General features: G+C 35.9%; 1 protein-coding gene across 6 annotated transcripts in view; it reads right to left on the bottom strand.

Annotated features, from left to right (window-relative positions):
• NPAS3 (neuronal PAS domain protein 3) overlaps nucleotides 1-13,109 on the bottom strand; it is a 607,962-nt gene that overhangs the window by 413,007 nt on the left and 181,846 nt on the right. For 5 of the 6 annotated variants that reach the window (XM_062623101.1, XM_062623117.1, XM_062623135.1 and 2 more), the window contains one exon: nucleotides 9,416-9,660. In XM_062623101.1, the coding sequence (XP_062479085.1) occupies nucleotides 9,416-9,660 (245 nt within the window). Of the gene's footprint in view, nucleotides 1-9,252; nucleotides 9,304-9,415; nucleotides 9,661-13,109 lie in introns of all 6 variants that reach the window. The other variant, XM_062623146.1, reaches the window with a different exon arrangement.

The following is a 13,109-nucleotide window of genomic DNA, read 5'->3' as shown; positions in this document are numbered from 1 at the left end:
TTTCCCCTCAGGTCTACATAATAATAATAACATAATTCCCTGTCTTGAGTTTATTTGTTTGGTTAGTTTTCTAAGGTCTGTTACATTCATTATCAGTTGGTTAATTTATCTCTTCAGCTCTTCATACAGATGTATTTAATATATCCTCAACAAGGTCTAAAAGAAGCAGCTGAAGATATAGGGTAGAAGTTCAGATGACCCAGAAATCCACTGAACTGCATTAATAGAAGAAACAAAGGCTAAATTCTATGAAATTAGTAGCACTTTGAGTATGTTCACATTCTCTGCTCAGCTGAGGAGACTAGGGTATGACAGATACACTGAAACTGCTAAATTCAACCACAAGATCCAATTCCTCAGTTGCTGTCGTTTGCTTTACTGAGGCTCTGTCCAAAACACTCTTCATAACAAAGACACTTTTCTTCTGTTGAGAAAAGGACAAATAAAAAGACAAACAAAAGTTCTATCAGATATTGCAATCTACAGAGAGCAACAGCCTTTTCTCATTTTACATATCAAAAACTACAGCAGTGATTACTTTTTGTCTGTTTCTGATTACTAAAAGCAAAAAGCAGAACAAGCAGTTTTGGCATACTGGCTTTATTGCACATCTGTAATTGGCTAACCCCATCATGTGTGTTGTTTGAAAAAGTTATGTAGACTGCACGTATAATTTAACATATTCATGCTTCTAAAAAAGACCACCTGGAGCTAACCCTGCAACATAAAACATGAATGTAAAAATCATATGGAAACATTTCATTAAGATCTTTGGAAAAGTGGACTGTTGTGGCACTGACTTTCACATAGATATTTCTACTGGATGAAAATCCATAGCACTATATAATGATGAGAAATATACTTGGTTTTAATTGAAAGTTCTTCCTGACTTATTTTGCCACCACTTCCAAGGCTGGAGTCAGTGAAACTGTGGATGGTATCCTCCTCCTGATATATTTACTTCTGCAAGTCTAAAGCCAATACTTTTACCAGAAAGCCACTCAGCCAATACTCAGCCAATGTTCCCAACCATGACTTATAATGACATCAACCACCATTTTTTAGACAGAACGAGGAAGGTATGTTCTCAAATGAAGAGTGAATTTTACATGACACAATGAGGTTTACTGTGCACAAAAAGACATGCACACTGAAAGGAAGAAGAATTAAGTGAAAAGTTAAAAAGTTTTTTTGGGTTTCTTTTAAATATTAATATTCTTCACCAGGTTGTTTTCATTACAAGACTGTGTTGAGAATGTGAACATGTACAGAAAAATACAGAACTACAGAAAGGAGAGTCAGTGCTGGAAGCTGACTACAAGAGGAAGACATAATCCATATTCTGTGTTTGAGCTAAGGAGTCAAAGAAAAAGATAAAAAATGGGTAAGAAAAATAAATTGTATTAAAAGGACATAATGAAAATGCGTAAATGACCAAGTCAGTGCAACAGCACAAGAAGAGAAAAAAAGAAGATGAATAGCAGTGTAATAGGACGGAAATACAGTATGGCTGGGAGTGAGAGAAAAGACATTGAAGTCAGCAGTTCTATTTTCTTGCTCTTAAAGACACTTAGTTTGGTTGTTTTCCTATTTAAATATTTAAATAGTAAGGTGGAGTTCTAGCAACAAACAACTCTTCCAGGGACCGACATCTGATTGACAATATTTTAGAGAGAGTATTAATTTGTTACCAGCAGTAAATGTTTTGTGTCTCCACAAAAGTGATGGATAGAACTTTTTACGATACAAATAAAGCACATAAGAAACTAAATCATTCTATCCATTTCCACTAGCAGAACTGCAAAGATCAGGTAGGTTCTTTTTATGCCTTTGTTCATGCAAAGACAGAGAGCTGAACTTGAAATGCTTTTTCCATCATTCCTGTTCTTCACCACAAGGAAAACAAAACAAAAAGTTTCAAAGCCTTTTAGCAACATTAACTACAAAGCAACAACCAGTAGCCTGGGGCTGAGGACAGCAAAGATGATGATAATATTAGTAACAATATCAATAATTTCAATTTAATTATATTTAAGTAAATTTTAGGAGGCTAAAATGCACAGATTAGAATTTGCAAGTTTTACATTTGTACTTTTGCCATGTTTAGTTGCAGTTCACTGATGGTGATGCCCAGACTGGTTTCTGCAAAAACAACAGGGAAACTCATTTCTTGATAGTAACTTTCATTTTGATCTGCTTTCCAAGATCAATCAGTTATACAGTTAATGTGTTTAGCTTGGTTCTGACAACATAAAGTTCACCCAGTATTTTAGAACCAAAATTCTTACACACTAGAAGGTCAAATGACTCACAAATACTTCGGTATACAATGCATATCCTAGTCAACTGGACTTGCAATGACAGAGAATTAAGCTAGGTTTAGTTTGTAAGAATTACTTTCCATGTTTGTTGAAAAAACATATCACCTTACTTTTATCCCTTTAGTGGAGGGATTTTTCCAGTATTTTGCCTACAACTGCTTTGAGGCTAAGACAGGTCAATACTGCAAACTTTGCACTGCAGAGTAGATGATGCTAAAAATTGTATCAGCCTAATATCAGAGGTGTCCTGATCCTTGTTTGAAGACAAACAATTTATTCAACAGTTCTGGAATATCTGAGAAACACTGCATGCTGAGATTCAGAATGATGATGCCCAAGAGTTTCAGAGTCTCTTGCTTGTACTATGGCGAGTAAGTTATCAAAGCGATACAGAACTGTGGCAACCACAGCAGAGCAATGCCAGTGGATGTTACTAAGATGTCAGGGGTTTCCCTGCTCTGTTGGGAAGATCTGCTTTTTTCAGCACATCTAAGAATTTGATTTTTAAGTACTTTTAAAGTTTGTTTCAGATAGTAAAAAAAGATTTCTCATTTCCCCAATGAGACAGACACAGAGATAGCATTCATCGTGTATGGGCATAACTCAAAACACAGAGCAGGCAGTTCCTGAAGCCTCACGCTTGGGACTCAGGCATTTGGATTCCTGCAGCAGAATGCTTTTGCAGGAGGAGCTTAAAGGAGAATGAGGGAGGAACAAATAAGATGACAAAACCCACAAGAAGGTATAATAAATCTGTTTAGATCAAGAAGGTATGATATAGAATCATACAATCATTTATGTTGGAAAAGACCTTTAAGATCGAGTCCCAGCTGTAAACCTAAACCTAACACCGCCAAGTCCACCAAACTACAAACTCTCAACAGTCATATTCTCCCCAGGTGTTTGTACTGTGAATGACTGTGAATACATACGCTCCCAGAATACTGCTGTTGAACTATAAAGACCCTTAGAATGTATTCTTACCAGGAAAACAATTAAGAAACCTCTATCAAGCTCTCCTGCCTTTGCTGCACCAGTAGAGGTTTTACTATACATTACTGCTAATAAGCCTATAGCACTGCAGAATCCTTCTCATTTCTTATACACGTAAACCTATTCTTTCTTTAGTTGTCCTAATCCTGCCAGATTTTCTTTAATTTTTCCTTAAGGCCTCTACTTGCCTTTTCACCTTCTGCACCTCAGAAATTCCAGTTTTTCTGAACTGCTATATATTTATTTCTGTTTTATTCCCAAAGTTTTATATAAATACATATTTTTTAAAAATTATTGATTTCACTTTCATTCTGGAAAAGAATGCAGTTTTACAATTTTCAGATGCATTGGAAATCAGCATTTCACAATTTTTCTTTAAGCACTCTAGCCAACTTTTATTCTAATTTTTCCATCAAAATATTCCTCACAATCAATTTCAGATATAAGGTTCACCATTAGGCAATTAGTCCCTCAAAAGCACTGAGTATATTGGTAGGCACCCTCCTCCATTTAGAGATTGAAAGCAATCAGGTCATGATCACTTGTCACTAGGCAACCACCAACTCCAAGTCCAGTATTCAATTCATCTTATCTATCACAATGAGATTCAAACAGAGCTACCTCATTTTGGGTTCCATATCTTTCATACTAGAAAACCATCAATAATTCTCACAAAGAACATTAATGTTTTACCATTGACTCTGAAATTTCCATTCTCATTTCCTACATTCAAATAACACCTAATAATCTTTTTCTCTAACCTATGTGATAGCTTGATAAGTAAGTTGCCTACTCCTACAGTGCACTGCCCCTATGGCCCCATAAACAGGTTTATAATGGATAGACATTATGTTTGCAATCAGTGATTGATATTGCTACACAGTCAGAGCACTTTATAGTGGCTTACACATAAACAGGAATCAGATTCTCCTAAGAAAAATGCCTGCAAGATAGGGAGAAATAAATTACAGAATTCTCAAGAGCACCACACCAAGTGAGATGGCGAGATTCAGAGACCTTTTTCATAGCAAGCAATACTGCCAACTGAGCTGCATTACACTGTTTTCTTCTGATTGACCTTTTCATGTCTAACAGTGAAAAATAATGTCTTAGGCCACAAACACTGAGGAAGAAAATAATTCACATTTCTTTGCCCCTGTAGATTGTTTCCCCGAGACAGAATTGTGTGGTGGTTCGCTAGAGAAGGTGGGTCTTAGTAGAAGGCTTGAGTGATTTTGTTGGGAAAGGCTTGTACTATCATCTTGCACCTCCTGCTCAGAAGACAACACTCAGTTTAGAATATAAAAGGCTAACAAAAGGCAATGTTATGTAAGGGGTTTCCACAATGAGATAATTTAGAAAAGAACCATTTATTTCTCTCTTAAAAAGGCATATATATCCAGCATAAAAATTATTGGAAAAAGGTATTTAAATTAATGAAAGTAATTCCACTTGACATTTTGGATAACAATTACCGCGCTTTCCAATTATCATTATTGCTCATTTTCCTTTCCAGAGAATTAAAAGCGCTGGACTTATTTTGTCAACCTCAAGTTCCATAGTATGATAAGATATTAAGTCTGTTTTCAACCTATACTTACATACTTTGTTTATGTTAAGAATGGATCCTTTGAAAAACATGCCAGCTGTAAGGAAACAGGTATAATTTTGTTTTAATGTGTATTTTTTCTTCTTGTGATTATCAAATTTTTTTTTTATTTATTCTTTTATTTCATTACCAAGGCAGAATTGAAGTAACATTGAAAGCTTAATTACAAGCAATGCATCAGTCATATTTAGTTGAATATGACTAAACAATTTGAACAATTTGGACAAGAAATTTCGGTTCACCTCAAACACTTCTGACAGCATCTGATTTCTTTTCATATGGATACATATTAACTCCAGAATATAGATTTGCAAAACTACCTAACAGCAGAACAAGCAACGCTGAAAGTAGAGATGGCTAAACTAAAGTGACATTCTTCACACAACCTACCCATCAGTCAGTACCATTTATTGAAGTCCTTTTCACTCCTCAGCTAGAATCTGTCATTCACTTCTCTTATGGCAGAAGTAAGATTATTTTACTTATGTAATGTAAAATGTAACAATTTGGCTTTAAAAAAAAAAAAAGTTAAAAAGTTTACGATAAACTCATTTATAACTCGAGATTGCAGCTAATCCTACAATTACTTTTTTTCATTCAAGGAAAAATCATACTCAAAGTTGCTTTATGTATTCTGGTTTCCATATGTCAAGCCATTCAGCAAAGACCACCCAAAAAGGAAATATATGGTGTGACTTTACATAAGCCAAACACATTGAACACACCAAAGACCATCACGGTGCCTCACACTCCTCTCCATTCCTCTCTTCACTTGAAAAAAAAGAAGAAAATATGGGTTGGTAAAAACATCTATGATTCAGTGGGAAAAGAACATAAAGAGATCATTGAACACTTTCAGCAACAGCTTGGGCTAAAGAATATAAAGAAATTTGGAGTCAGTCATTTGAAGACAATACTCCAAAATATGAAGGTTCTTATAAGAGTTTGATGTTGGAAAAGGACTACAGGGCCTGGCATGGATCAGGCAATCAGAAGGCACAGAAGGACTCAAGTACCTTGCTATGTGAAGTACTGCTAAGTGTCTGAACGCACAGTATATACCATGAAAATACTACCATTCCCAGATCAGAATTTTCAGAAAACTCACTTTTGAGTGCAAAAAAAAATTGATCAGCAGCTCATTTACTGCTCTCCTCCAAACATACCTCTTAAACACTGTGAGTCAAAGACTTTTGGAGTAATGGAAACAGCAGAGGATCGTACTGTTATTCATGACAAATTGTATGCAGCATGCGAAGAATAGTAATTTTATTCCTACTGAGTATAAATAACTTTTGACTATTTTCTGCCACATGAAAATCATGACCTGGTCTTTAAGAACTGTAATCTTTAAACTCATCTGCTATAAGTTGCGGGTGTATTTGTTTACAAGGACTAATGCTTCCTGTGCACAGAAAGCCTTACACAATATACCAAAAAAACTGACTGACATCTGCTGTATTAGAAATGGAAAATTTATCCATTTTTTAGCAAATGTCAAAACACTGGCTATTGCTTTAAAGATTAATAAAAGATATAATGGCTTCTAGATAGCCTCTAAATAAAGATTACTATGAATGGAGAAATGATTTACCAATAGTCACTACAATAAGATTTCTTTAAAGGTTACAATCATCAGTTATATAACTGAAACACTGCTGAGAATGCCTAGTCAGTTCTTGAATAATGCATACTGTTCATTATAGATTTGATCTGTATTATAACAATACAGGTATTTCCAAAATAAAGGAGAAAGCTATCTGTTACTTCCCAATTGCTCAAGATATTTCCATTAAGTAACTGACTTTGAAAATATTATATAGAGTTACCTGACTGTTCATTTGCAAGAACAACTTGTAGTTATCATTACATAATGCGTATAAGAAAATAAACTCATCAGTCTTTACAGACTTTAAAGAAAAGCTGTGATAAATGCAGGGCAGAGTAAAGGACCTTCCATTTAAAATTATTAAAATGCTGTACAATACTGGGGGAGAGATTTAAAACCAAGCTTTGAAATTTAATTATTGCACAAGCAGACCAGCACATCTAGGGGAAGAGAGAGGAAAAAAAAGAAAAAGTAGCTGCCTACACAACCTAAGTACCTATCACATAATTTTTAAAATACCTTTAAGTCTATTCAGGAGATTGCTTGGGCACATACAAATATAATGTCTAGTGTTTTATGGTAGGATTATAAACCATACTTCACGTGAAGCTGCAAGCTATTTATGTGAGCTTGTTTATCTGTATGAACTTCTTCAAGGGCAGCAAAAAGCAACTTTAATAAATGGAAAGGAATTTCTTTTGAAGTAATTTCATGAATGTTTGATCAGAATGTGTTAACAAGTTTCTATGTAAGGAGATCTAGTGAAGTAATGAAATATACCTGTACTATTCAGTTAAACCTGCTTATGGGGAATTCTTATACAATGAAACACTGTTTCATCAAGCATTATTTTGATATACTAACACATAAATAATACAATTCTACTTAGTATAAAGCTAAGTACTCAAACAGGGTAGAAAAAAAAAAAAAGAGAAAGGAAAAAAGAAAAAGCAAAAATCCTTCCCCAGCTCCTCCGTGGCCCTTCTGCCTGTAGGAGTAGGAACTATATCACCAGATGGGTGGAGGAGCAGGAATACTACATCGATTAGGGTGAAAAGACATTAAATGTTTATCTATCTTTTACATAGGAAGAAACATGTTAATCTAGGCAAGACTATTTATGTTGTCTAAGAATACAGCTTTGTTCTCCCTTAAAACTCCTTTTTTCATTAGAATCTTTACAGAAAAAGGAAGCTTCAGTATTCCAGTACTTATTCCACAGGAGGATAATGAAAAACAGATCTCAGATACTCCAAGATCCAGAGATCTGCAGAGATCAGACTTCCCGCAATACAGGACAGCTTGTAGAAGCACTGTATGTCTGTTAGCTACAGGAATTGGGGGGAGAATTATTTATTTTAACAGACAGATCATAGATCGTACAGCAGAGTCCACTTTAGATCCACCTTGAAAAACTGGTTAATTGTCTGAGAATAAACTCTCATCCTGAAAAAAATGGGAAACATTTGCATATTATATCACAAGCATGATAAACCATGCTATACGCATGCTCTTGATGATGTAATTATTACCTTTTTTTTCTCTCCATGAAAATTATATATGATGTGACAGATAATATAAATGAAATATATGAAATGACTCAAATATCCAGCTACTAAATCATCAGCCTGAAAGTCCCTTGGTTTTTATCTTCCATGTCTATCTCCATCCACTGAAAACTGTAACTTTCCTTAACTAATATTGTTTCCTATATGGAAGAGCAAGTAAAAGTCCTTTGCAACATCAATAACAGTATCAATTCATTGGCAGCTGTGGGCTGATAAATAAGATTCTATTACCCCCCTCCTCCCTCCACCCTTAAAGGTGGTTTTTTCTTTTGCCTCATGCTATATTCAACCTAGTTAGCTTAGTGTAGGTTAACAGCTTAAGATTCTTAACTTGTGGAAAAAAAGAAATATGAAGAGCTAAATTCTCATATGCCTCTTCCCAGAATAAGTTTCCTCTAAGCTATGAGATCAGATCAGTAGCTAAAATAATACAGGGTAGTTTTTCAGTGCCGTCAAAGCAAGGACAACCATAATTCCCAGGTTTTGGTAGCTTTGAGTTGCGTTAATGAACTTACTCCCTAATTTAAAATACTTATCAGACAGCAGGATTACACTCATCTGTGTAAGTAGAATAAGTAAAAAAATTACGAAAAGCCATCCAGTTTAGACAAGTCTTTGAAAACACTATTTAAGACCATTATCTTAGAATTATTTAGCCTCTAAAATAACTGATTCCTCTATTACTTGACTTTTGTGGCAACTCATGTCTAAAACACTGATTTTGCTGCCCAACTGCTTGTTTGAGCGAGAAAAGAGTGTTTAATATTGAAAACAGTCTATTTTAGCTGAAATGTTGATAGACGCCTGTTGGCTCAAAAGTCAAAACAATGTCTATACATGTTACAAAAGGTTAAATGAAATTCTACTCTCTAACCTGAAGATTTAAATATCTGGATGTGCTGCTCTCCAACTTCAGAAATACATGATTCTACCTTTAAGGTTTAGCCAGAGAATGAAGAGACTGCATCCTTATTAGTAACAAATAATGTCATGCTCCTCTCGAGCACATCCTTATATAAGATCCTAAACAATGCAATACAATAATTGCTAAATAGCTTTAAACAATTTACTGTCACCCATTTTACAGCTGTAATAGTTACACCAATTGGTTCATTGTTAAATAAATAAAAATAAATAAGAGGTTTATTTCACCTTCACATGGTGTCTTTCTCATGCAGACCTCAGATTTCCACATTTGTATCCCTTTAAAGGATTTGATATGCAGGGAAAGAAGAAAGGATTATGGTAAAAATTTCAATTTAGAGGTTACTAAAGGCTGCCATATTCAATACTATACAACATATTTACTCTATACCTTTTACTGATGTATTAGGTGGAGGTCCTTCCATTCTCAAGTTCCATGGAGGATCGCCTTGATTAGCAAAGTCCCGCATCTTCAGATAGCTAATTGTAAGTCGGATGATGGATGCCTTGTCAAGCTGGCTGGTAATGGCTGCAGGCAGCGGCAACAACTTTGCCAACTCATAGAATTCAAAATTCTCTTTTCCCCGGCGAGAGCGAGCAGCATCTCTGGACTTTTCCTTCCTCAGAGCTTGTAAACTGAAAGAAAATAAACACAGCAGGACATTCATCAATATTAGCATTCTGTCACATTTAACCTATTTGCTTTTTCACTGATGGTTTTCTATGCAAATTAGTACATTTTCAAAATGCTGTTGTGTATGGATGTGCAGACTTCAGGATCTATTTAATGGTACTCCAGTCTTTGAATGATTAAAACTGATAATAATATTGGAGCTTCAGTGGTAGCCACCATATTAAGTAACTACTCCTAACTCATTTCAGCCACTTTCTGCTTAGCCTGCCCTTCCTTTTTCTGCTGCAAGAAAAGATTCCCAAGAACGCTGTGTACATGTGGGGTTTAACTGCATAAATGCCATCACTTCTCCTAAGCCATTTTTGTCTGAATTTGTGCCAGATTATGACTCTTAGGAAAAGGAAGTTAGAAGCAGATCACTGAAATGTGTGCCACGTCTTGACAGGGGTTGAAGTGCAGCCAAGCTGACCAAAAGAGGTCTGAGCCACAAAAGTTTAAGTCTGGCATAATAACTTCTTGGGTTTTATAACGCTGGTCTTTATCAGTTGTTCAGCTGCCCTTGCTGTGGGAACAGCAACCTTTGTCAGAGGGGTGAGCATGCAGTTAATACTATTATGTGCTTCATATTTCTGACTATAACTCACTAATAGATTCATGTCAGACTGACAACTTTTTGGTCAGAAAGGACCTTCTGCTTTACACAGAGTAGGTGGAAATGCAAAGACATTCATTTAGTCCTGTTGCACCACTGTATCACTTGCCACAACCCATAAGCAACACCTAAAGGTAACTGATTTTACTCCTGGGCTATTTGTTCACTTGGTATAAAACTGCTGAATGCCACTGGGGTCTTTTCCTGGTCTTTCTCTAAAATTCAAAGGAAACTCAAGTGTCAGTTGATTTCAATATGTAATAATAGAGCTTTGCAAGGGAAAAGGGATTAACCTTTTTTTGCATGGTTTGGAGCAGAAATGTACAGTACACTTCCCAAAAGATGAGGAGTTGATGTGTAGATAATACCAAGAACAGCTGTTGCCTCTTTGTTTCAACGAGAGGTTTAAACACTTTTTAAAGTTTTTTTATTTTTTTTTAATTGAGTCAGAGCAGAGTGTTCACCTCAGGGTATGATAAGCTTGCCCATACCTCTGCCTTGGTACATAGAGGTTGGTGATGATGCTGGGGTTGGTGTCTGCCAGACACTGTGTAAGGTGAGTAGAAACTGTTCTTGTCCCTCACGAAGACTCTTACCCTTCCTTTGCTTTGTTTATTTATTTATTTAATGAATCTACAACCACAATTCCATTAACTACTAACTGGCTTACAAAAGAGCTAGAATTCAAAGAGTGTATAATGGAACAGCAAATACTTCTCTCAAGCTTTTACAGCTCTTCCTGAAACCCTAGATTTTATCAGCAAAATAATCATAATGGCCAGATCTACAAAAGCTCTCTGGCATATGAAGTAGGTCAGTAGTATTTAGGCACACAAATATAGTACCATGACTCCAAGACCTCTATTTACGTATCTTTCTAATTTGAAAATAATACAAAGGTTTCCTTATTTTAGTATTTTCAACCACCTGCATTTTCATGGCTGTCTCTGCCACCTCAGACTTGACAGAGCATATCAGCGGGGCTCTTAAGATGCAAATGAAATCCCTCCATCACACTTCCCTGAGAATCCTTATCAAATTATATTCCCTACATAATTCCACAACAATAGAAATTGTATTTTAAAAAGCCTGGCTAAGAAATAGGGATGGTGAGATAAAGATATGGAAGGAAACAACATGCCCTCACCCACAGGATATACCATCTACTGAATCCCACTTTCAAGCACATACTTGTCTTTAGGAACTCTATATAGACCACTAGCAGCTAGATTTGTAAGTTATATTTTAGGAGAAAAGTACCTGGAAAATAAGATTCCACAATGCTCATTGCAGATGCATCTCTGCCCAGTTTCGAATTTAAAATATCTACCATCACAGATATATAAAAAGCCTCAAAAGGTCCATTAGCCAATAGAAGTATTTTATGTACATAGACACCTGAAAGCTACACTTCCATGAGGCATGAACTGTCAAATTAATTTCAGTGCAGCAAGATACCCTATATAATTTAAACACCCACAACAGTAACATAAAGGAAAGACAGGAAGGTGTCTCTGCCCAATTGCTCGAAGTGGAAGCTCATTTTTACGGCATAGGGAATGGCCTTTACTACTTGTCACCATACTTTTTTTTTTTCCAGAAGCCAAGCCTGAGGACCTCATGTCCCCGAACCAAGTTTCAGGAACCCATAGGAGCTGAGATTCTAGATCTAATCTGAAAGTCTGCACTGAGAGGTTTACGCCTTCTTTCCAATGCACTTAACTATACCCCTATGCAAGAAAAAAAAAAAAAGTAAGAAATTGATTGAATTGATTGGTGATAGAATATTCCTGAGCAATGTGAAAGACTGAATCAGCATTTTACAAAGTCCTATATAGGGTTCAGGAGATTGCCAAAACTGTGTAATATACTGCAATGTAAGCTTCCATGATGCATTAATGGATCACTAAAAGTGTGCAATGGAAATCAGTTAAGCTGAAAAGTGAGTCTACCTCTGTCAGTAAACAGAATCATTTGAAAGCCAAATATATATATTAAAAAAAAAAAAAAAAAATCCCAAATTACAAGGGTTGGGGATCTGATATAAGAGATACAAAAAAGAAACCTCTGAGGAACAGAATTATCAATAACATGTTTTTTTTCTCCCAGCCATTTGGTATATTGTCATTTCTGGGAGCTTCATTGTGTGACTTGAGTCAAGGATTTTGTAACTTATAGCACTCTTCTCTTGGCATCAGTACATTAAGCTAAATTTAGGAACAGTGTCTGACAAGATGTGCACGGAAGTCCTAATTTCTATTCTACATTAAATCCACTAAGGAAATACACTTGTAGTGTCGGACACTGCTGTTATGCTGATACAATGCATCCTTAATTTGGGAGCAGTGATTTCCTCAGCAGGATGCAGGAATTCATTAGATATGACCTAAACATCACTGTTAATCCTCTCTGGCACCTGTGATTCTGATAGGCAACATCAGCTTCCTCATCAAATGCTCTTAACAAAGCAAAGTGCTGGCACTGATAACCCCAAGAGGATGCTAGCAAAGAGGGGTGTGAAGCTAACAGAACACAACAGACACAGGAGCAAAACTCATCTTGGGTCTCGTCAGATGACTTTTGGATTAGAGGTGGTTCTTGGTCACACAAATTAATTTGCTAGAGTATCAAGTTGCAAAAACCTAGGCATACCCGCAGGCTCTCCTATTAATGAGAAAAATACAACTGTGGGAAACGACACCCATGTTTATTAAATGAATTTCAAAAACATTCAGAAAGCACCATGACAGCAAGCACTGCACATTTAAAAGCTCTTACATGATAGAGACGGTTCCCCAA

This window comes from Pezoporus occidentalis, unplaced genomic scaffold, assembly GCF_034315485.1.
Source record: "Pezoporus occidentalis ecotype Australia unplaced genomic scaffold, CSIRO_AGI_Poc_V1 ctg108, whole genome shotgun sequence".
Classification (NCBI taxonomy): domain Eukaryota; kingdom Metazoa; phylum Chordata; class Aves; order Psittaciformes; family Psittacidae; genus Pezoporus; species Pezoporus occidentalis.
Note: the sequence above shows the minus strand (reverse complement) of the source record. Positions and strands in the feature narration are given on the sequence as shown.